This window comes from Microchirus variegatus (assembly GCF_963457635.1).
Source record: "Microchirus variegatus genome assembly, chromosome: 17".
In the NCBI taxonomy this organism is placed as follows: domain Eukaryota; kingdom Metazoa; phylum Chordata; class Actinopteri; order Pleuronectiformes; family Soleidae; genus Microchirus; species Microchirus variegatus.
In genome coordinates this window covers 24,131,301-24,157,180 of record NC_139818.1, presented here as the reverse complement: position 1 = coordinate 24,157,180, position 25,880 = coordinate 24,131,301, and the positions used below count along the sequence as shown (strand labels likewise).

Genomic DNA, 25,880 nt, shown 5'->3' with positions numbered 1-25,880 from the left:
TCTTAAATGTGAATTTAATCAAGATTCTTTGCTCCATATGACAAAGAAATCATTAAAACTGAATTAGTTTGGTTTGTGGACAAAACAAGACGTTGGAGAACCTCATTATTTCCAGGATGGGTAAAGACAGATCACCTTTTTTTTTTAACATTTAACAATAACGACAGATTAATCAACGATGAAGATAATCATAAGTTGCAGTCCTACATTAAAGCTACTTAAACTGAACAACGACATATAACGTATTTGAATTTTTCATTTTATTCACTTGGTCTACAAGACAGTGGAGACCAGCTATGACCAGTGGTGGAGTCTACGTGATACACAGATATATATAACCAATATAAAAGAGCCAGGGTTAACATATATAACCACTTAAAAATGCACAATAATACGTACCAACCAGAAATTGCACACAAGGTACACTCTTGGAAATAAGGGTTCCAAAAGTGTTCTTCTTCAAGGGCTGTGGTTCTACCTGGAACTAGAGCTGCAACTAACGATTATTTTCGTAACCGATTAACCTGTCGATTATTTTCTCGATTAATCGATGAATCACTTGGTCCATAAAATGTCAGGAAATGTTAAAAAACGTGGATCAGTGTTTGTCAAAGCTGGAAATGACGATGATCTTGAACGTCTTGTTTTGTCCACAAACCAAAATGATTCAGTTTTAATGATTTCTTTGTTTATGTGGAGCAAAGAAACAAAGAAAATATTCACACTTAAGAAGCTAAAACAATCAGGAATCTTGTTTTAATCATGAAAAAAGCTTCAAACCGATTATCGATTATCAAAATAGTTGGCGATTAATTTAGTAATCGATGAATAATCGTTTAATCGTTTCAGCTCTACTTGGAACCATTTGTTTTTCAAGGGTTCTTGGTAACAATAATGGTTCCACTAAGAACCATTTTGAGCCAGAGAACCCTTTAAAACCCTTGGTAACACTAAGGGTTTCTTTATAAAAGGAACCAAAAAGGGTTCTCCTATGAGGACAAGCCGAAGAACCTTATATGGTTCTACTTAGCTCTTTTATTTCTAAGAGTGTATTTGTTTTTGCAAATAAAAGGTGAAAACCTTCATTACAAAAGTAGTTAAAAACGATAACTGTGTCGGGGTTAGTGTGAGCTGAACCTCGACCTCTACAGCACAGAACCAGACCAGGGTGCAATGAAACAGAAGAAAGCGTCACTTTTGACTGCTCTTATTGTGAAAATTCTCTGTTCCTTGTTGGTGAATAATGAAACAGAGACTTCTGCAGGACAAAGAAAGGTCAGGTCTGTATCTGCAGCGAGATTAAAGGACAATCTCACAGATGAAGATGCTGAGATTGTCCTCGGGATGGACACAGGATTATAAACGAGGGGATGTTGAAGATGTAGCTGCCGGGCAGGAGAAGCTGAAGAGGAAGACCACGGAGAAGGTTCACGAGGACGAGATGGAGGCAGATGATCTGCTGTGGTTGAAGATTCCATTTCTTTGCCCAGAGGAAGATAAAAGTGCACAGAGCAGGAGACGACGTCAGGGCTTTTACCTCCTCAGGCCGTGCATTAGCTAATCAAGATACTGCGCGATTACAATCCTCATTCGTTACTAATCTAATGAGACCATGCAGTCGCACACGCACTAATAAAAAACGCCCGACGCCGGCGCCGCTAATGGAGACGCACGGCCGCCGTCGTCCTCTGAATAATCCACAGAGTGACTCTTTAAAAACACACGTCTTATACATTTAAACACGACTAATGTTCTTCTGGTTTTGTGGCTAATCTGGTTTAGTGATGGTGAAGTCCACCAATTACATTATTAACACACACACACACACACACACAGATATGCCCCCCCCCCCCCGTGACCTTTTATGACTGATTCAGGAAATGAGTTTAGTGTGTGGAGCACAGAGGGGAAAACACATCCACGACTTTTAAGAGCAAACACGGTCAGTCGGCCACGCTCGCACAATAAAAGCCACTCGCATCAATTACAGAGTGAGTCACTGCCTCGTCGTAAACACACACCACCTCAGGTGTGTGTGTGTGTGTGTGTGTGTGTGAGTGTGAGTAAAACAAGTGTATTAACACACATTTTAATGGGATAGTTTTGGAGTCGGGTTGTTTGAGGTACTGAGAAGACATTCTAACTGTACACCACACTGTATTTTCTACATTTTCTTGAGCAGGGTGTTTGCCCTTTTCCTAAAATCCCAATTCTAGACTTTTTCAAAAATGTCAAGACTGTGACTTTATCTACTTTTATGTCTACTTTCTTGTTGTGATTGTACCTGTTGTTGTGTTTCATAGAAAACGCACTTATTCAGCACTTTCTGTCAACGCCAGTTAAACCTCAACGTTGAACATGTAACATGAGCTCTGATTGGATGTCACTCTCCAGCACATATTTGTGACCAGGAAGTCAAAATATTATCATCTTTTTTCCAGACTTTCACGCAAAATGAAATGCTTAAATCCAGGGTTTTCCACCACTGAATAAGGTCACATGTCTGCTGCTACAAACACGACTTCGCTATCTATCTAACCCTATCGCTTTAGTGCGAGTTGAGGATGTTTTTCGCTCCAAATGAGAACAAAAGAGTCGTCGATGTTAGCGGAGTTGTTTTTTAGAGTTTGGTCGATGTGTCGCTCAAATCAGCAGTTGCCGTGGTTACTAGTTATTAGTTGGCAGCAGCTTCGGGTTAGCGGGAGGAGCTAACGAGCAACCATCCCAGATTTTTGTTCCGGACGATTAAAAAAAACAAACAAACAAAAAACATCAATAATTTTCTCCTCTTACTACGGCGTACCTTTTGCCCTCGGGAGCTTCCGTGCGGAACCCTCCGACTTGTTTCCTTTCTGGACATCACATAGTGCAACATTTGAATAATTATTTTGTCTTTAGTAGTTAAAATCTACTTTTTATAAGTAAATCCGGGATTTTTCTTCTCGGCCATATCGCCCAGCCCTACTAATAATCCAGATAACCAGATAAGATGTCAGATAATTAAAGATTCATTTGAGTGAAAGTTCTTCACGGAAAGAAAACAACAAACTTTTCATCGCAATTACGTCATGTGACTAAGGCGACTTTGCATTTTTTTGTTTGTTTTTTAGGGAACATTCTGGTTAAGTCTCTCAGTGGAAAAGCCTAAAGCCTGGAGCCATGAACTACAGAAGTGGAAGGTAAGACAAAGTGAATTGAATTCATTAAAGGTGCCATATGTAAGAATGTGGCCAAAAACTGTCAAATTCAAAATACAAACTGTTAGGTTTCATTTTCTGATGTAACTGGCAACCCGTGGTTGCTCGGCAGCTGAGACTCTACTGACTGCAATGATTGGTAGACGGCGGTAGGTGGCGCCACATGCCAAAACATGATTTCAAAACGTAAACATGATTTGCAGTCTGCAAAATATATTTTTTAATGTAAATATTTTGTCTGTACTGTTGTTGTTGGTGAGTTCAGTTTGTTATATGAACATTATTCCTGAGTCTCTGTGACATATTAGGAGGATTTTATCATTTATTACATAATGCACCTTTAAATAAATGAACTGCTCAGCCCTAAGTAGAAACTACCTGTGTACAACTGAAGAGAGAGAGGGAAAATCATGGTGGTCGAAGCACATGGAGCTCAGAGCGAAGAATCCCACGCTCGCTTAACTCTGGCTGCAGACCTACTTTTCACCAACTGTGAGTGTGTGTGTGTGTAAGAGAGAGAGGACTTAACGGCTATAATATCTTTTCAAGTGGATGAGCTTTAAAAAAAAAAGAAAAGAAAAGATAACCCTGTTTAGCCCTGACGCAAAAAAAGTGGAGCATGTGCACGGAAACAGGAAGTCAATGTTGAGAACCTTCAGCTGGATCCAGAGTCTAATCTGAGCACCGTGACCTCTGACCTCATCCGTGACTGTAGATGAAGGCGCGGCTCTGAATTACAGCTGAGGTCACACACACACACATACACACACACACACACACACCTATTCTTGTACTTGCTGCATACTGAGGACCAGCATTTCCACTTTATAAATCAACACAATTACAAATATCTACTTAATGAATGACATCTACAGAGAACTACTGGTTGCAGTACCATAACATGTCTGCAGGTGGAGCCCCAGAGCAAAAACAGCTGGAAAACTTTTTAGATTTTTTAGATTTTTTTAATTTTTGGTCCAAAATTTTATAAAAACGTCATACTATACTATGTCAACCAAATTTTATTTTTAAAATTGACGAAAAATTTTTGGTCTAAAATTTTACAAAAACGTCATAGTATACTGTTGTCCAAAATAAAAAAAATTAAAATTTGACCCAACATTTTTGGTCCAAAATTACCAAAAATTGAGTATAGCATGTTATAGCAACCTGAGGAAGTGATTTTGATGATTACAAAGTGAGGACCGGCCAAAATGTCCTCACTCCGTAAAAATGACCTCACTTTGTTGGTTAAAAACCCTCACTGGTCCTCAGTATGCTTCAAGTACAAGAACACACACACACACACAGACAGTTGGCTGTAATCCCACGCGCTCAGCCCTCAACGCCGGTGTTTCAGAGACGTAAAGAAACGCAGGTTTTTCACAGCCTCAGTTGAACCTGCTCTGACTCAGTGACGCTGAGGAAACTCATGTGTCAGCACAGACACACACACACACACAGAGAGAGAGAGAGTGTGTCTGCAGAGACGCTTCACAAAGTCGCTTTAATGACATGCAGGGCTGCAACAATTAGACAGGTGTCACAAAGGTTTTTTTCCCTCTTTTTCTGCCATTTTTAGACTACTTTATTCTAGGAAAAATCCAGGTATACAGCCTTCAGAGGCTAAATACCGGGAAGCTGCTGAAGTTTGGAGCTTCAGAATTCGACATAGTCAATGCGTTTACATGCACACTAAAAAAAAAGATTACTGGCAATAATCGGGTAACTGGAATAAACCGTTTAAGGTGCATACGTGTCTCTAAGAAATCAGATTATTGACAGAACAGAAACCTAGGTGCTTTAAACAGGTTTTCCCAAAACCAATAACGGCAAATTCCGTTTACATGAGCACTTAAAGGTGAAGGACGAGGACGAGGGACAGCTCTTCGTGGCCGCGGTAGAGCTGTCAGAAGCCGGCGAGGGAGAGGGCGGAGCTACCGCGGCCGTAGCAGACGAGGCGGAGAGAGAGGAGGCGGGACTTCAGCTACAAGTAAAGAGACGCTTGATTTGTTCTCTCGCGTTTGTCCTTACAGGCTCCGGTAGAAACATGGCGTCTCGCTACTAACAGTGGCTATGCAACCGCGGCCCACGACCATGTTATTTTACATGACTTTTTGAAACACTACGAAAATGAAACAAAAACTATTATACAGTGACTAGACAATGCAGGAGCACATAATATGTATAAAAAAGCCCATGAATACTACACAGTGTCCCTTAAAATAACCAGATAACTGCAGAAACTCGATAATAATGGCTTTTTTAGTGTATAATGTAAACGCACTCACTGTCCAGATTTATCTCGTCAATTTAGATCAAAACAATAACAAAAGACGTAGTTTAAAGAACAGACGGGGAGCAGCGTGCGATCATGTGCTTCAGATGCGTTTCCAAATTAATCCAAACTAAAATAATAACAACCTTTATTAGATTTTAACCTCTTCTAGATAGTGACTTTAGTGTCTGTGGAACAGAAGACCTGAGGGCAGAATAAAGTTGTTTTTTTTAGGGTATTGACTCTGGTTCTACACGTTCAAACTTGATTAAATATCGTAAAAAGGCAAAAATACAATCCAAACGCCCCCATCAGGCTGAACACAGTATCATAATCAGCTAATCCCTCTGGTTTTTTTTGGAGCTGACAATAATTTGTCTCTTAGCGTGAGGAGACACTTGGGGAGGGGAGTTGATACAGCGTTTAATTATTAACGAACCACTTGGATCATGAGGAGAATCAGGATCTGGAGGAGCTGAAGAGCTTTCACACTGATTACTCTGGTTAAGCTGCAGTTTTGCGAGAGAGAGTGAGTGAGAGACCCCCTGCTGTGAGTGCAGTGGTTTGCATCTGAGGTGGTCTGCACTCTGTGTCCTCCTCGTACGACACATCTGCTCAGCATCAGCCAACAGTCAATATTTGATTCAGCATTGCCAGTAGAATCTGCGGGGGGTAGATAGAGAAGGAGGGAGAGCCTTCTACTGCCACACACTGGCAGCCAAAGTAACTATCGTCTAACGATTTGATCGGCCTGAGAGTGAACTTCAGGGATGATGTTTCTTCTGGCATCTAGAGTTTGTTTTTAAAGCCCAATTTATACTCCTGCGTAAAGTGCTCTACGTAGGTTACGCAGAGTCCTCTGCGTCGACCGAGAGACTCTGCGTCGTCTCCGGCTGCACGAAATATTTGTTAAGTGTCCGTCACTCCGTCAAGGGACAACGGAGACGGCAAGAGCTGCGATTGGTCCTCAGGACAGGCCGAGCTAACGCTGCTCTGTGCCGGCTCACAGTGAGCACCGAGCGTCCACAGAAGCGGAGCTGATCACCGCCGACAACGTCGATGCCAAACTATAAATACGTCATATCTTAACACACACAGCACATGTTTAGACTCTAAATGGACAATTTCTCGCCTCAAATTATCCTAAAGGTCACATAGAGTGGTCCTGTTGCACATATATGTTAGTTATGGAGGTCTACTTCAAAAAACTCCTAGTTGCTGTAAACAAGCCGATTGAAATCCTCTTTTCTGACGCTGTTCATCAGCCGCGATGTTTCAGAGTGAACTTTCACCCCCAGAAGACAGAGTCTTGTGATTGGCCAGTACTATTCAGCACACCCGCTCTCAGAAGCACAGCTCCCCCCTCTGGAACGGTGGATGCACTGCTCCTCATTATCAAAACATTGTTTTAACAGTGTTTAAAAATAGCTTCTTCACGACTCCCCGCCGCAGTCCCTTTGACGACCTTTGACCCAGAGTCAGACCCAGAGTCAGAAGACACTGTCGCTCGTGAAACACCTCCACAACGGACGTTATTCTTCTTCTTCTGCGGTTCAATGTACGCAACCGGATGTGCCCGGACTAGTGCCCGGAGCAGGAGGATCTGCTGTTCAGGAGAACCGCCGTTTATGTAACTTTTACGGGATTTTCAGAGATCTCGTTGAGCCCCGAGATTACAATAAAACACAGCGTTCTCAGCAGTGGCTGAACTGTTTGTTTAGGACCTTCAGGGCTTCATAAACAAGGTAATGACACAGATACACACTAAAAAACAGCCTTAATAGGAACTTCAGGTCGAGTTCCGCTTTAAAACTGCGTTCCGTGACACAGAAAAGTGAGAAACAGCCACTGTTTCAGTGTTATTCAGCTGCAACAACAACAACAACAACAACAACAACAACAGTCTTTCTCTCTCGGACGCCATTGCTCACTGTAGCCAGAAGCACAACGACCTTGCGTGGCGACCCCTACTGATCGGGCGGGAAATTGCAGCGCGTATCCGTCACCACGACGGACGAGAAGTATGAAGGCTGGAGTGGTCTCCGTGGTTACGCAGTCGGAGAAGTAACATGTAGCCTTAAATCCTTGTAAAATTAAGTTGACAACAGTGGAAGAAACAGAGGTGAGAAAGGAATAAATTATTCCCAGACACCTCTGCTGCTGCTGCTGCTTCCTGCAGGAGATTCAGGTGCTGTTCTGCTCTGAGATTTGTAGCGTGGGAGCCATTTTAAATGTTCAAATTCATGCATGAGAATGAACGAAAGAGCAAAATGAGTGCAAAAAACAAACAAAACAAAAAAAGCTGACAATGTGCAAAAAAAGCCAGCAGGAAGCAGGAGACCGGAGCGTCTGGACCAGTGTTCCGAGCTAGCGGCGCTGCGTGATCGTCTCCGTCCTGATGTTTCCAGGATGTTCCTGCGATGGTTGTGCGTCTGCCTGCAATAACAGCCAACAATGAAGCCCGCTCTCATCACACTCCATCAGAAACAACAGCCACGGGAAACCACACACGACGCTCTTGGTCGACCGTTTCTATTGGTTCCAGGATCCACTATAGTCCGAGTTCCCTAAAGTGAAATATCAACCCGATCCAGGACGACCTGCTGCTGGTTTCAAGAACCGTCCATGAAAAGCAGATGGTTTGAAACAGAAGAGTTAGAAATACAAGAATAAGAAAAGGGGAGGTTGACAGGAAATGAAGCAAAACAAGAGCGCCAGGGCGTTTTTACGAAGGTGAGAACGAGCTTAGGCGTTGGTGTCTTTCTTCATTTGTGTCAAGACAGAAGCCAAGAAACACAGGTCTGCAGCCTCAGATGGACCTGAAGCCTCAGACCTGCAGCCTCAGCTGGACCTTGACTCCGACGTATCTCTGCGTCCCTCACAGTTCCTCCCCGTCTCCCACTCATTTAATTTGTCCGGCCTTTTGTCTCCCATCTGCTCTCTGTCTCACGCTCGGGGATCTTCCCCCTCCTGACAGCTCTGAGCTATAACTCCAGGCAAAGCAGAAACAGAGATGTTGTCTCGCTAAAAGCTACAATGCCTGGTTTTCCCCCCCCCACACACACCCCCACACACACACACAGTGCCATGGAGATGGGAACATGTGGGAAAAGCCTCCTCAGTCTCTCTCCTAATCAAGTCCATATGTAGTCTCTCAACACGAGCTCAGACAAAAGCTCTGCTCAGCCTGTTGCGCCAGCAGAGTCTTGTGTTTGTGTGTTTGTCTTGTGTTGCATGTGGTTGTATAAATGTAGAAATGTTCGCTCCCGCGTTTAATCTTCTCACAAAAACCCCATAATCTTGGCAGTCAAAGTGGATTTGTGCTCCCTGCAGTTAAAGAGAGAGAGAACACTTTTTTAACACGTAGTTAGTGACATCTGTGTCAACACAAGTCGAGAGTTATGTGTTTCACCGTGAATCACTGCTGACAGTGACACACACTCTACCAGCGTTCAAATAAACCCAGAAGCCTAATCTTCCCCATTTTTCCTTTCACCCCAACCTGTCTATGCAGATGGCATTACTTCATGTTAAACGGGAGTTTTTACAGGTAAAATTTAATTGAATTGTTTTATTTTAATAGAAAATGTGTTCAGTAGCCACGTGAAATATTGTTATATCGTCGCCCTTCCTCGCGCAATGCGATATCGATACGCCCAGGGAAAATATCGGTATTTGAATTAACAAATTAACAGAAGTCCCTGCTAGTTTCCTAATTAGTTACCATTAAACTGGTATTACCACAGTCAATACCAGTCTTATTTAAAGTACCTTAAATGATACTTGAATAAAAGTACAAGTATCTTACCAAGTGACCTAATTACTTCAGTAAAACTAAATGACATTTACTGTACTTAAGTATCAAAAGTAATCTTCTGATATAAAATGTGCTTAAGTCTAAGAAGTAAAAGTAATAAAAAACTGAGAAAGACGGTGGCTCAATGGTAGGGTTGTGGGTTCAATTCCTGACTCTACTATGTGTCCTTGAGCAAAGACACCTAACCCCATGTATAAATACAGACTGTTACCAACTCTTCTTCTGATTTTAATTGGTACTAACGAGTCACAAAGACAGTCGTAGTAGTAGAAGTCGATAGTAGTGGAGTAAAATTACACAATTTAACAGTACAGATACGTGAATTTTGTACTCAAGTGCAGTAGCAAAAGTATTTGTACTTCTTTACATTACAATACTGGTAAATACTGAGCTGAAGCTTGACTGTAGTGAAGTGAAATTGTGAATGAAATTGCAGTAAACTTCATTAAAATTAAGACACAAATTAAACATTTTACCCAAATCTCTGAGCGCGACATCAAACACTTAATCAACCATGAAAATAGTTGCTGATTAATTCTCTTCTCATCATACATTAGCACCTCTCCACAGAGTGACATTAGACAGATGCAGAGACAGAGAAACAGATGTGTGAGCTCCGTTTCATCGGCGTCCAGCCGTTCAGCACCAAACACTTAGGTTAATCCAGCCTGACGCTCTGGGAGAAGCACAGAGCTGCAGAGCTGCAGGTCCACGCTTTCCCCCGAGTGACTATCTGATATCCTCCCACACACACTGCTGCAGCCACAACAAAGAGCAAACCTTAATCACAGCAACTTCCACTTCTTACCAAATAATCCCACTCAAGACGACGAGCCTAGACGTCAAAGAAACGACACGTACAGTCAAGGAATTTCTTTTTTAAAACAAAGCCACCGTAGGTTGGGTTTCATGTCTGGTCTGGTGAATGTGATATGCAATAACACGCGTAAAGTCTACGCTTGTACAGGGGCGGAGGATTGCTGGTAAATTTTAGTCTGGGAATTTTACTAATAAAACTGGATTTTATTGATAATTTAAAGAAACTGTGTCATTTACTAATGTAAAACATTTTACATTTTTTAAAACATGGCAAGAATTATTTGTATAGACCGATAACCGTCTAGATATATCTACCTACATATATACGTATATATTATCATGATATTTAAGTCATGATACGATATAATTGCAATGTTATTATCATGATATTTAAGTCACAATACGATATTATCACAATGCAATATTATCATATTTAAGTCATGATACGATATTATCGCTATACAATATTTTAATGATATTTAAGTCACAATACGATATTATCGCGATATGATATTATCATGATATTTAAGTCACAATACGATATATTGCGATACGATATTATCATATTTAAGTCCCGATACCATATTATCGCAATACGATATTACCATGATATTTAAGCCATGATACGATACAACACAATATGATATTATCATATTTATGTCATGATTCCATATTATCGCAATACCATATCATGAAGTCACGATACAATATTATCGCAATACGATATAATGATATTTAAGTCATGATACCACGTTATCACAATATGATATTATCATGATATTTAAGAAACAATACGATATATCGCAATACGCTATTATCACATTTAAGACACAATACCATATTATCGCAATACGATATCATGAAGTCACGATACAATATTATCGCAATACGATATAATCATATTGAAGTCACAATACCACGTTATCACAATATGATGTTATCATGATATATAAGAAACGAATAAGTCATGACACGATAATATCGCGATACGATATTATCATGATATTTAAGTCACAGTACAATGCAGTAATTAGTGTGCTATGTGGCTGCTTTATTGGTTTATTCCTGTTAATTCCCATTGAAAGTTTTCACTGCAACCCCAGTAAAATCAGACGTCTTTCAGGTTTTTCATCATTTCTTTGTCAGGGAGATACTTAGGGAAGACCAATCAGCGAGCGGAGACGTGTAATCAGTGCTCGGCAAACGGAGCCGGACCCTGAACGCACCGTTAAAACCTCCTCACAGACAAAACAAAGTCACTAATTGTTGTTTTTCGCTCACACGTTCACGCTTAGCGCCGAGAGAATGGAAGAATTGAAGGAAAGGCCTTTCCCTTTTTTTTCCCACGCTCAGATAGAGAGAAGAGTGTAGATTGACACGGCGAGGTTATCGCGGCACTCGCTCAGGAAATGTGCTCCAGGAAAACCTCGCCGCGACTCCGTGAGCAAACTTTTCTGCACATTTTCATTCACGCTGCTGTTAAGGTGAATTGTGATTTAATGCCCCCCGACAGCCCGTTAATCCCTGGATCGTGGAGCCGCTGTAAAGGAGAGAAAAGTGTTAAACTTCACGGCCTCCCTCCAGCCGCTCAGCGAGGCCGTTTCTGCTTCTGCGTTCTTTCCACGTCTCGTTCCAGCGATACAATAGCGCTAAAAATAGACGCATGACTAATAAAAAAACACTTCTTGGAGCCTGTTGCTGATTCTCAGGCACTCTGAGGTCCAGACCCTGTCTGCGCTGCGGCGCGTGAAGCCGGCCGAGGAGCGCCGACTGTGATTAACGAGCGCAGTAAACTCGCACTAATGAATTCCATGCTACAGCTACAGCTACAGAGTCCCGCACATAACACACAGTGGCACAGTTTGTGTAGAAGGGATGAGGCCACACCATTCTCTGCTGGTCAGCAACCGGCGGCTCGTGGGCCAAAAACTGGCCCGCCTGAATTAATATCCGGCCCGCTAGAATAATCCAAAAATGATTGAGTTTGTAAAGATTTTTAAAGAAACCTTTTTTTAAACCAAAACATCTCTTAAATTAGCCATTTTTCTACAAGATTGAATAGTTTTGATTAGTGCTGTCAACGAACATTAGCGCATGGTGTGTTTCCAAGACGACTTACCGGAAAAAGACGCGCGCAACGTCATGTTTACGTGACTCCAGATTGTTAAAATGAGTCTCTAAAGTAACACTAAACTTTAAAAACAGAGGCACACATACGCAGTTACACAGGTACGCTAGTTTTTTGTAGCACTGCTCTTTTTGTTTCATAAACAGACCGCTCCAGTTCGACTGTAGGCGCGCTAACGGCGCTAAAGGGAGCTAATGCAGCTAACGGAGCTAACTGGTAAATGGTGCCTGGACTCCGGTGTGCACCTTTTTTTTTTCTGGTCAGTCGTCATGGAAACGTGTCGTGGGTTAACGCGCGCTAACCTATTGCATAGTACTAGTTTTGATTTGAAAACATTTGCCTTTTGTGCCATACTCCCTATGGGGCCAAAATCACTTGATCAGATTATATCAGAAAAAGTCAAACTTCAACTCTTATATATGTAATCTGCAAAACTGTAGTGAAAAGCAGCGTCGAGTGATCGTCAAGACCGCAAAAGTGCGATATAAATACGAGGAGCCTACGATTTCCATGATGCGAAAAAAGAGAAGTTAAAATGGAATCAACTGTTAAACACGTAATCTTGCGTAAATTGTCTGAAAATTAGGTTTTTGAGATGTTTGCATTCGCAAAACGCCAAGTCCGACTCCAGTCTGACTAAGGGTAGACATACAGGAGTAATCAGACTATGAATCGCATTATCCAGGTATGTTAGTCCGACTAGAAAACCAAATTATTGTCTTTAGTCTGACTAAAATCTTGACTTTTAACATGTACCTAAACACACTGTCGGAGCAGCCGTCTGAGGCAAACGCGTCTAAAATTAAATCAAATTCAGTTTCAGAGCGGACGGTCGACTGGACCCCGGGAGAAAAACACAAACGACGGCCGCTTAGATTCTAAAGCTCGTACGAAACCGGAGCCTCGACAAAGAACGATGACCGCTACGGATTCAGGAACGAGAATTTGTCCAGGAATCTGAGTCTGGACAAGCAAAAGAAGCCGTTTCTAGTGAAATACTGAAACAGAATCTAAGAAAAAGGGCCACACGTTTCCTTTGCAGCAAGAATACCCGAGTTAGTGGACCAAAAAACAGGCAGATTTCTGGGATTAGGCTAATTGGACAATAATAACTGTAGGTGTGAGTGAGATTGAATGGTTGTCTCTAATCTCTATGTGGCCCTGTGATGGACTGGTGACCTGTCCAGGGCGTGACCTCGCCTTTTGGCCTATATCAGCTGGGATTGGCACCAGCGCCCCCTCATGTGGAGGATAAAGCAGCAGAAGATGAGTAAAAGATATAGACTCGTTGTAGCATGATCCATTTCCATGGCGGTTCTTAATCTTAGAGCAGCGTCGTCGTCTTGAATGGGTTCAATGGTGCAGAACAGATTATAGCCTCGTCTTTGACCACATGTTGCACACACACACACACACACACACACACACACACACTGTAGGTCACTCATGCGGTGATAATGTGCACATTAGTGTGTATGAATGGCACCAGCAGCCTTTTCTCCCTGCAGGCCTGTGTTGTGATATGAAGGTGAGCGCGTGAACAATGTTAAGTGATGCGAGGCCAGACGTCGCAGGAGTTTTTAACGGTTTGCGGTCAAGTTATTTTAACGATCCGCATTCTTGTGTCGCGCGTTTCCAGTTGCGATCAGGTGACTCTCTCTCTGACTTCCTGTCACAGCGACGGACAGCTCAGCCTCGTCTGTGAGCGAGAAGCGAGGCGGTTTGTGAGCGGGTGACATTTACGGCCGCGGAGAGACGTCGCGGTTAAAGTTACAGAGTAGATACGGGTCACTGTCAACAAATGTTAACAAACACACACAGAGAAGCAGACGTTTAACGTCAAAAAGAAGACATTTCAGCCACTGAAGTGCCCTAAATGTCATAATTTGAATTTAATGTAGTTTTAAACACAATAAAAGTTAAACCTCATGAAGGAAACTTAGCAAATATAAGTTAAGCTCAATGAAATGGGGTCAAATCAGGTAATTTTAACGTACAGTACATATAATATGATGTAAGGCTACAACAATTCATTGATTAATAATCAGTCACTAAATGAATCCTAAGCTATTTCGATGATCAGTTAATCAGTTTAGGTGCCTTCTTTATTGTTATATAATTAAAACTCCTTAAATTAATATTTATTGAACAAACTAATTTCTGAACCAAAAAACTAAGAATTTATGTAGAAAATAATGGAAAGATGAATTGATATAGTATTTTTGGACTTTTGCTATCACTCTATGATAAATAAAATGTATTACGATTATAATCACATACAGTCAGTGCAATTAGCACATCACTGAGGCTGTAACTTGATTATTCTATATTTTGATTGTTCTATGTTGTAGACAAGTTAAAATATTAAATCCACACAATTTCATACATCTTAACGTTCTCATCTTTGCATCACATGATAACTTGTATTTTTGAAGGTGATGTTTGTCATGTTTTAAATCTATAACACAACACTAAAACAATTATTGCACTCAAATTAAACTGTGATATCTGTTAGAAAAAGACTTTCATACTGATCACACACACACACACCGGCACACACACACACACACAGAGTGTGTAGGACGAGGTGAGAGGGTGAAATGTGGAAGTGTAGACCATGAGGGTCTTCTGTTAATCTGCAACAGTTTAACTGACAAACTCTTATCAGACCTTTATTTACACGACACACACACACACACACACACACACACACACACCACCTTCAAGGTCTTTTGAGTCCACACGGCGGTTTGGATTATCTGCTCAGGAACATGTGTGTGTGTCTGTGTGTGTGTGTGTGTGTGTTGTGGCTTTGTGAGGACCACAAATCCTATATTTCGGCCGGTTTTGGGGGTTAAGACCTGGTTTTAGGGTTAGGGTTTGGGTTAAGGTTAGCCCAGGGAATGCATTGAGGGTCCTCACTATGAATGAAGCACAAACACGTGTGTGTGTGTGTGTGTGTGTGGTCTTGTATTTGTCACCGCTTTAGGACGTTTTCTGGCATCAAACACTGACCTTTGTCAGGACCTGCGATCCTCATGGAGACCAGGGACCTAATGAGGTTCTGATGAGGAAGAACCTCATTTCCGAGGAACTGGTTTGAGTTTAGGACTAAGATTTGAATTGTTGGTTAGGTTAAGTTTTTGTTTAGTCTGTCCACATCCTTAAAAGGATAACTATGTGAAGGTCCAGACTATGTGTGTGTGTGTGTGTGTTTGCGTTATACCCACTATCACATGATAATAAACCTGCAGCCACAGTGAGAGCAGTAATCATAGCTGCACATGCAGCTGCTCTGGATCAGTTCATTCACCTTTATCACTACAGCCTGTACCTTCACCTACACAGTATTACTACACAGTATCATCATCAGTACTTATTACTATTAAATAATAATAATAAGGTCAAATAATGTCTGTGTGAGAAATGAAAGATTTAACCCATTAAACAAATGACAGAACATAGAGGTGCTAAATATAGTCTAAATCCATGGTTCTCAATATAATATCACGGTGTACGTCACGATACGATACACGGTCCACGATACCAAAAATATCTCGATACAACGATTCATCGCGATATCTGTCTAACGTGAAAAGTGCAGGATTTCTCTCTTCACAACATGGAGAACAACCGAAAAAGCCGAAAATCAGCAGAAAAATCATCATAAATGTTGCATACTGGAGCTTTAATGAGCGTTTAAAACCGAAAAACCGTCTTCAATGTTGCATACTGGAGCTTTAATGAACATACTAGGGGTACTGTGAAATATCGAGATATTACACAGTACCCCCTGTACGTTCAATTAAAACCGAAAAATCGTCTTCAATGTTACATACTAAAGCTTTAATGAATCTGTAAAGCCCAAAAATCGCCATAAATGTTACATACTGGAGCTTTAATGAACGTTTAAAGCCGAAAAATCGTCATAAATGTTACATGCTGGAGCTTTAATGAATGTTTAAAGCCGAAAAATCGCCATAAATGTTACATACTGGAGCTTTAATGAACGTTTAAAGCCGAAAAATCGCCATAAATGTTACATACTGGAGCTTTAATGAACGTTTAAAGCCGAAAAATCGTCATCAATGTTACATACTGGAGCTTTATTGAACGTACTGGGGGTATCTGAATTACTGCGATATTTCACATTACTCCAGTACATTCAATCAAACCCAAAAAAAACGTCTTCAATGTCACATACTGGAGCTTTAACGAACATACTAGGGGTACTTGAAATATCGCGATATTTCACAGTACCCCCGAAAAATCGTCTTAAATGTAACGTACTGGAGTTTTAATGAATGTTTAAAGCAGAAAATTGTCAAAAATATTATATACTGGAGCTTTAATGAACATACTGGAGTACTGTGAAATATTGCGATATTCACAGTACTCCAGTATATTCAAACAAACCCCCCAAAAAATCGTCATAAATGTTACATACTGGAGCTTTAATGAACGCACACACGTGAGCGTAATTACCTGTATGTTTATTAACAGGTGTTACCACTGACTTTACGTTGTGTGTGTGTGTGTGTGTGTGTGTGTGTGTGTGTGTGTGTGTGTGTGTGTGTGTGTGTGTGTGTGTGTGTGTGTGTGTGTGTGTGTGTGTGTGTGTGTTACAGTGAGACAACAAAAACAACATATTGAAGCAGATACACCTCCATCTGCTCACATCCATCCACACCGTGTGTCCTCCTCCTCCTCCTCCTCCTCCTCCTCCCATCCATCCATTCATGCACGGGGACACAGGGGATAAATAAACCCACAATAATAACTCAGTCTTACCGTGATTGTCCTCGTCCATGTTCCAGGAGAAGGTAAAAACAACAACCTGTGAAGGTGTTTTCTCTGTTTTTTTTCCTCTCCGCTGTCAAACACACAGTCGAAGCCGGTGTTGTGATGACGGACAGGCGGGTGGACGGCGCGCGTGTCAGCGGCGGAATTAACGCGGAAAGACACAAATAAAACAGCGGGAAGTGTCCGCGTTTTTACCCGAGAAGACGGTCAGTGAGCGCGGATGTGATATTTGAGTGTGAGGGAGAAACAGCAGCGGTTGTTCTCTCCTCCTTCTCCTCCTCTGCTGCTCCCTCCTTCTCCTCCTTCTCCTCCTCCTGCTTCCACATTAGCGACGCTGCTACCGCTGTGACGTCGATAAACCACGCCCACCACACACACACAGCTGCCCCCCAGTGGTCATTGGTGGTGTTGCAGCTGGGCCTCAGTTATGAATTTACTATTTACACAGTATATTCTTTGTTTCTATAGAAAAAATAACTATACATATTTATATTATATATATTAGTAGTATATAGTATTATATTGAAGTGTGTTGGGTTTTTTTGGTTTTTTTTTTACAAATAATCATAATCAAATAAATGTATACATAATACATATATATATATGTATTATGTATACATTTATTTGATTATGAAAAAAACAACAGACATCAATATAATACAAACTAATCTGCTATTGTATATTTAAATAATTTAACTATATAATAAAAAATATTTTAAATATAATAAATAAATATTCTCTGTATAATAATGTAATTTATATATATATATATATATATCTTTTTTTTTTTTTATAATAAATATAGCTTTTTTTTTTACGTCATGCCACACATGATTTGCCGATCCACTGCTGTCTCCATCAATATTTTTAAATGTGTTGTTTTTAAAAAAAAACATTGGCATTTGTATTTCCTTCATCCTAAGTTACACAAAGCTACCAAACGAGGCAGCAGTAGACCAGCGTCTCCTGTGTCCCCCTGAGCTAAAAACGCTGATTTTCAAACAAAAAGTCAGAAAAAGCAACATTCCAAATGTAGACTTTATTTCCTTAAGTGGCTTGAACCTGTTTTATCCGTATGCCCTCGCAGGAAATACACACAAACATGCTTTTAAAGACCGGATCTATCCCTTTAACCTTTACCTTGACATAACCTTGGTTTATGGGGATGTTTTTGTCCACATAATGAAGACAAGTCTCCATAATGTAAGCACTCAAATGGTTTTAGGTCACCACACAACATGAGTAATACCTATAGACCACACACAGTGGATTTTAAAAAACATGACTTCATTGATAGATGTCACTCTGCAGGGTTTATACGAGATTACGCGTGTAATCTGTTCACAAGGTCTTTTTCATGAAGTAAGAGTGGTTACATGAAGCACCCGTGTTAAATATCTGCGTCCTCCTCTGATTCTGACCTCAAACATCCTCCACACACACATCATCGTCATTTCACTGATGTCAGCGCGGTTACACCTTTAAAGGCTCACGGCCAACGTGGTCCAGCTCTTTCCCGTCTGTCCCTGCCCCATGTCCATGTCCATGTCCACGTCCATGTGCGCTCATTAGTCACTGAGGCTTTTCCAGGGAAGAGAGTGATGTACTGACAGGAAGAGCACACAAAGGCAGGACCCAGCGTGGAGTCCAGAGTTCAGGAAGGGAGTTGCGTTCAGGGACAATGGAAGAAAGTTACAGCAGAGGAAGTGATGGGATGATGGCCCACCCTCCCTCCATCACCCTCCCTCCATCAACCTCCCTCCATCACCCTCACCATGTTATGAAATCTGATCCCAACTGTGTCAAGGGTCAGAAATGGGCTTTTTGGTCCATGTTGACCCTCACATGCTGCACAGTGTTTATCTAACACATATATACTCACCATATATGAGTATTAAGGCCAAACTGAAGAGAAAAAAAGATTTCATCGTAGAGTCATAATCTTATGAGGAAAAAAAGTCTGAATTTCACGAGAATAAAGTTGTAATAATATAGAATAAAGTTGTAGTATTATGAGAATAAACTCGTAATAATATGAAAATAAAGTCAGATTTTTACAAGACTAAAGTCGTAAGAATATAAGAATAAAGTTGTGATATTATGAGAATAAAGTCATAATTTCACAAGAATAAAGTTGTAATAATCTGAAAATAAAGTTGGATTTCTTCAAGAATAAAGTCGTAATATTATGAGAATAAAGTTGTAATAATATAGAATAAAGTTGTAATATTATGAGAATAAAGTCATAATTTTACAAGAATAAAGTTGTAATATTATGAGAATAAAGTTGTAATTTTACAAGAATAAAGTTGTAATTTTACAAGAATAAAGTTGTAATAATATAAGAATAAAGTTGTAATTTTGACAAGAATAAAGTCGTAATATTATGAGAATAAAGTCGTAATTTTACAAGAATAAAGTTGTAATATTATGAGAATAAAGTCGTAATTTTACAAGAATAAAGTCATAGTTTTACAAGAATAAAGTCATAGTTTTACAAGAATAAAATCGTAATTTTACAAGAGTAAAGTCATACTAGTAAAAAAAGTCATAATATTATGAGAATAATGCCGTAATATTAAAAAAGTCATAATTTTTACCAGTTTTAGTCAGCGATCTGATTTTCCAAGTTTTCTATTCCATTCTAATGCCTCGCTTTGTTTGCATTTATTATTTTCGTTGTCCAACGTTTCTACACATTTTAAAGACGTTTATTCCTATAAATAGACAAAATGCTACCATTTTTTTTTTTTTTTTTAAATATATGTTTATTATTTTTCAAAATGCTACCATTTTTACTATATCCTGTGAATTATACAGTGGGTTCTTTGTTCTCCATTAAAACCCCCGTCTTTCATACAGTGAATATGGAAAGCTGTGGCGTTCTCCGCCCTCAGTTTCCCTTCCATGGCACAAACTCAGTACAGTTCCCTTTTATTTTGAAGGTTCACCTTCTGGCTGCACAGCCAACATGATGTAACACAGACTCTTGTGTCCTTTGTCTGAAACAGCAGTGATTACTTCAGCGTTACTGGAAATGACTGAGCACAGAAGGAAAAAAGAGGCGGAAATTAATTTCCAGTCTATGAAACAATACTAATGAGAAAAGTGCAGTGAGTTTGTGTGCAATCTTTTCTCTGCAGCAGCACATTAAGAACAATTCAGTGCAATAAAAAATGCTTATTTTATCATCAAAAAGAGCACGTTTCTCCATGTTAATTAAAACTGTAAACGGAACCTCTCAAACTCCCAATACATGTGTCACAACAACTTTCCACTCTGTGCTATAAATAGAAAGTTAATGGTTTCCCTTGTTTTTCCCCCTCAGAGGCTTCAGGCATCAACATTATACTGAACTCCACGCTTACAATTAATCTGCAGCGTGTTTTCCATAGACGCCTCCCCACGCTCTCCCAGAGGCTCGTCTGCAGGAAGCGAGCCAATATTCTTCGTTTCATACGTAACATCGTGGTGATTCTTCACAAAAGAAGACTCGACGTGCACCAGGAGTTTAGAGCGTTTTCAATCAGGGAAAAGGAAAAAGCCGTCACTGTTGGGAACAATATTGGAAATGCAGACGTCCGGAGCGGCACAGGAAGGGACTCCATTTTCATGGCTTTTTATGGCACTAAAATGGCCCTGAGTCCTGCTCAGTTCAATCATTTCCTCCAAATCAATGAAACACTTAAGTTAATTTATCTCTCCCTCATAACGTGCACAGTCGTTCAGGATTAAAAGAATGTTTCTAAATGAATTGGGTATTGTTAGAAAAGAGTCTATATCAGAGGACATTTGATTTCGGATTCAGCCTCTCTGATTAATCTTTAAAAGCATGAAAAATGAGCTCAGCGCAAGGTTATTATCGTTAACCAAAACTAACTAACTAAACTTGAAGTTAAAATAAAAACTAGCAAGAGTAAACAGTCAAAATTCAAACACTGGCATGCTAACACACAAGCTAGGTTTAGCAGCTGTAATGTTTGACATGTTTGCTAGCTTAGTTTAGCACGTTAGCATGCCAGGGTGAGCATTTACCACTCAAAACGAGGCACAGCAGAGGCTAACGGAACTTGTATAGAACTTAAATAGTTGTATTATTATTGTCACATTGTCTAATGAATGAAAAATACTCTAAAACCTGTAAATATGGGCATAAACAAACAGGTAATGCTAATATGTAGCTTCAGGATGAAGTCGTAGTTCAGAGTGTAAACTTTTACAGGTTTGACAATCTAGTTCAGTTATGTTCAAACAATATTTTAATGTTTGACGTTGTTTGCTAGCTCAGTTAAGCGTGTTAGCATGCCAGGAGAAAATACTCACATTTCTCTAGTTTATTTTGTTTGTGATGTGAGCCAAAATTAACCAGAGAAACGTGAGTATTTTCTCCTTCTCCTCTCTTTATTTTTAACTCTTTTATTTCCACATTAAAAGCCTCATTCAAATGTCATCCAACAGCCCTGAACTTCTGTCGCCCTCATTAAGGAAACGACTGTGACGCGTGGAACCGGATTCATCCAGTTCATCCTTGGCCACAGTGAGTGAGTGAGTGAGTGAATAACCTGCTTCATGAGACAGTTTTTAATTGTTTAACTTTAATTGGGACTCACTGGTTCTATTTGTTCTTTGGAAGTGTGATAGATTCCTGATAAAAATTAAAGGTGCCATATGTAAGAATGTGGCCAAAAAACGGTTACTACATTCAAATTCAAAACACGGAGTTTTTACTTTTAGGTTCCGTTTTCTAATGTAAACTGGCAACCGGTGGTTGCTCGACAGCTGAGACTCTACCAACTGCAATGATTGGTAGACGGCGGTAGGTGGCGCCACATGCCAAAACATGAGTCTGCAAAATATTTTTTTTAATGCAAATATTTTGTCTGTACTGTTGTTGTTGGTGAGTTCAGTTTGTTATATGAACATTATTCCTGAGTCTCTGTGACATATTAGGAGGATTTTATCATTTATAACATAATGCACCTTTAAATGTTGTCAGTTATTGGGTATTACTGATGGAAAGCTATTGTGATATAACATATATAACACGTATATGTGTTGGAACCCAGTGAGTTTCTTAGAAATTCCTGACTCCTGTGAAAACCATCTGCACCGTGCCATCCCACACACACACACACATTCCTGCTAATACAAACACACAAGAAATGTGACACACTTCCTGTCTCACATAGATCAGCAGAAAGTGTGCGGAAAAGAAGAGTGGAGGAGGAGGAGGAGACACACAGAGAGACTTTAAAGAGAGGGAAGACATGGTGAGACAGTGAGACAGAAAGTGGGACAGACAGTGGGACATTTGGACAGACAGTGGGACATTGGGACAGACAGTGGGATATTGGGACAGACAGTGGGACATTGGGACAGACAGTGAGACAGACAGTGGGATATTGGGACAGACAGTGAGACAGACAGTGGGACATTGGGACAGACAGTGAGACAGAAAGTGGGACAGACAGTGGGACATTGGGACAGACAGTGGGATATTGGGACAGACAGTGGGACATTGGGACAGACAGTGAGACAGTGGGAAATTGGAACAGACAGTGGGATATTGGGACAGACAGTGGGACATTGGGACAGACAGTGAGACAGACAGTGGGATATTGGGACAGACAGTGAGACAATGGGACAGACAGTGAGACATTGGGACAGACAGTGAGACATTGGGACAGACAGTGAGACATTGGGACAGACAGTGGGACATTGGGACAGACAGTGAGACAGACAGTGGGACAGTGAGACAGACAGTGGGACATTGGGACAGACAGTGGGACAGTGAGACAGACAGTGAGACATGTTCGAACAGCAGCATGTGACTCAACACTGAATCCCGCTGCTGCAGCGATGACTCACGTCGGCCGATTGATTGATCGAGAAAGAGGTTTGTGGGTCAGACGTGGACTGTTGACAGAGTGAGGAATTCTTCAAAAGTGCAGTTTATTTACATCTCACACACACACACACACACACACACACACACACACACACACACACACACACACACACACACACACACACACACACACACACACACACACACACACACACACACACACACATACACATACAGTGATGGCCTGGGGCTGGGAGGACATTAAACAAGCTGCACACAGCTCAGGTTAAGTGGTGGTGGGAGATTTTACAGGCAGTTTGTGGTTTTTAAATGATAAAATAAACACTTTATTATGCGGAATTTTAGTCTGTTCTGCAACCGTGCAATACAGTTCACACTAGGTTTATTTATAAATCTGTACGTACATAGTATGGGCATAAAAACATACAATAAATAAAATAATATTTTATTTTACATTTATAAATGTTTTATTGTACATGTTTTACTAATAAATCTGTTTTTATTAGTATAACAACAAATAAAAACAGATTTAGTAACATAAATGTAAGCTTTTGTAATATTTGTGCAATTTAATTGTTAAAATTGCTAAATATAACATTTTTTATTCAGGGATAATTGACTGAGCATCAAGCCTTTATTACAGGGGAATACAACACTGGAAAGAAATATACATGTATACAAATATAAATATACAAGGCAGACATGTCCGCTAAAAACATGAATATAATCAATAACAAAATGTAAAAGCAGTAAAAGACTACAAGTTTTAATTAAAAAATACAAGTTAAAACACATAAAAAATACAATTTATTGATTTTCAAAGTGTTTTCATCAAGAAAATACTATTTTTTATATATGTTAAAAGTCCATTTAATGAAGTATTATCAGTTCAAATGTTGCCTCTCGTGTACAGATTAAGCAGAGTTGAGCTGCTGAATGATTCACAGTAACATCAGTTATCTATAGGATCATGTTACTGCAGCATATAAGATACATATATAAATATATATATATATATATATATATAGTCTAGTATTGATCATGTGGGAGCAGAAATAGCAGCAGCTCAAACACAAAAGACTTCCTGCTTCTCTGTGAACATTTCAAACTGAATCGATTGAAAATCTCCTCTCATTTTTCATCTGTATGACAAACTGTGTGATGCAGTCGTGTGTGTGTGTGTGTGTGTGTGTGTGTGTGTGTGTGTGTGTGTGTGTGTGTGTGTGTGTGTGTGTGTGTGTGACTCCAATGCTAATGAGAGCACACACAGTGACACGGGTCATTACATCCCTGTGATTATTTAGAGAACTAATGGCTGACGTGGTGAAATGTCTCTGCATGTTTATGGACTGAGGCTAAACAGTGATATTTCACAATAAAAGACTGTATTCTGGCGTTTTATTATGAAACTGAAGCAGATAAATTGAGCATATATAGTACTGTATGACATAATTACTAAATAAAGGAATAAATACTGATAAATCAGAGTATTATTATGCCATTAATGTAAAGCTATGGTACAATGTGATGATATTATTATGTGATATATACATATCATTTGAATGTAGCCACTTTGCCATTATGGCATGATAATAATAATACTCTGATTTTGCAGTATTTATTCCTTTATATACTGCAGTTTCACAGTATGTCACACAGTATATGTGATATGTGGCATTCAAGTAAAGTTACAGTATTTTATTACAGTATTAATACACATAGATATTCTTATTTATTCTATATTCAACCTCGACTTTGACCCAGTTTTTAATGAAAGTAAATTCAAGTAAAAAAAAAAAACAGTAACATAATCCAAAGTCAAGTCTATGTGTGTGTGTGTGTGTGGTTGATGCTGGATTGAGTGGTTGCTATGGTGATGGAAACTGATGAAGACATAAAACCATTACTGAGATGATGATGATGAAAGTCTGGCAGGGAGGGGCGGGGGATGAAATTAATTCACTATCATACAGTACACTGCTACAATACTGCCTCCTAGTGGCCACAGACTGAATTATGTTTAATTGAAACATCAGAACAAAACACAAAACAACAGCCACACACACAGTACATTTAAAACAGACAGGGAATCCTGTATATGACATCAAATATTAAATAAATCACTGCCATCATGTTAGTTATGTTCAACAACAGAGTTATATACTATAAACATATAAAAGTACACAGCAAAGCAATCATTTTGTTACTGTATTGAGATTATACATACATTACATATTATTATTATAATATTATTATTAGCAGCAGTCGTTTTGGTAGTAGTAGTAATTTTTGCTGTAATACTAGTTGTAGCTTTTGTATTAGTAGTATTTTTGTAGTTGTAATAGAAGTAGTTTTGTAGTAGCAGTAGTGGAAGTAGTGTTTGTAGTAGTATTGTAGTAGTAGTTTTTATAGTAATAATGGTAGTAGGAGCAGCAGTAATAGAAGTAGTGTTTGTGTTTGTAATAGTAGTTGTAGTAGTTTTATAGTAATAATAGTAGCAGTTTTGTAGTTGAAGTAGTAGTTTTATAGTAATAATGGTAGTAGTTTTGTAGTAGCAGTAGTAGAAGTAGTGTTTGTAATCGTAGTTGTAGAAGTAGTTTTATAGTAATAATAGTAGCGGTTTTGTAGTAGAAGTATTAGATTTATAGTAATAATAGTAGTAGTGTTGTAGTAGAAGTATTAGTTTTATAGTAACAATAGTAGTAGTTTTGTAGTAGAAGTATTAGTTTTATAGTAATAATAGTAGCAGTTTTGTAGTAGAAGTAGTAGTTTTATAGTAAAAATAGTAGTAGTGGTGTAGTAGTAGTAGTAGTTTTATAGTTATAATAGTAGTAGTTCTGTAGTAGACGTATTAGTTTTATAGTAATAGTAGTAGTAGTGTTGGAGTAGAAGTAGTAGTTTTATAGTAATAATAGTAGTAGTGTTGTAGTTGTAGTAGAAGTAGTAGTTTTGTAGTAGTGGTAGTAGTT

General features: G+C 39.5%; 1 protein-coding gene across 1 annotated transcript in view; it reads right to left on the bottom strand.

Annotated features, from left to right (window-relative positions):
• Window positions 1-17,056, bottom strand: part of cyth3a (cytohesin 3a) — a 44,417-nt gene extending 27,361 nt beyond the window's left edge. Inside the window, exon 1 of the mRNA XM_083904286.1 lies at window positions 17,031-17,056. Coding sequence (XP_083760412.1) covers window positions 17,031-17,049 — 19 coding nt within the window. The 5' untranslated portion in view covers window positions 17,050-17,056. The remainder of the gene's footprint in view (window positions 1-17,030) is intronic.
• Window positions 17,057-25,880: the final 8,824 nt, after the last annotated feature.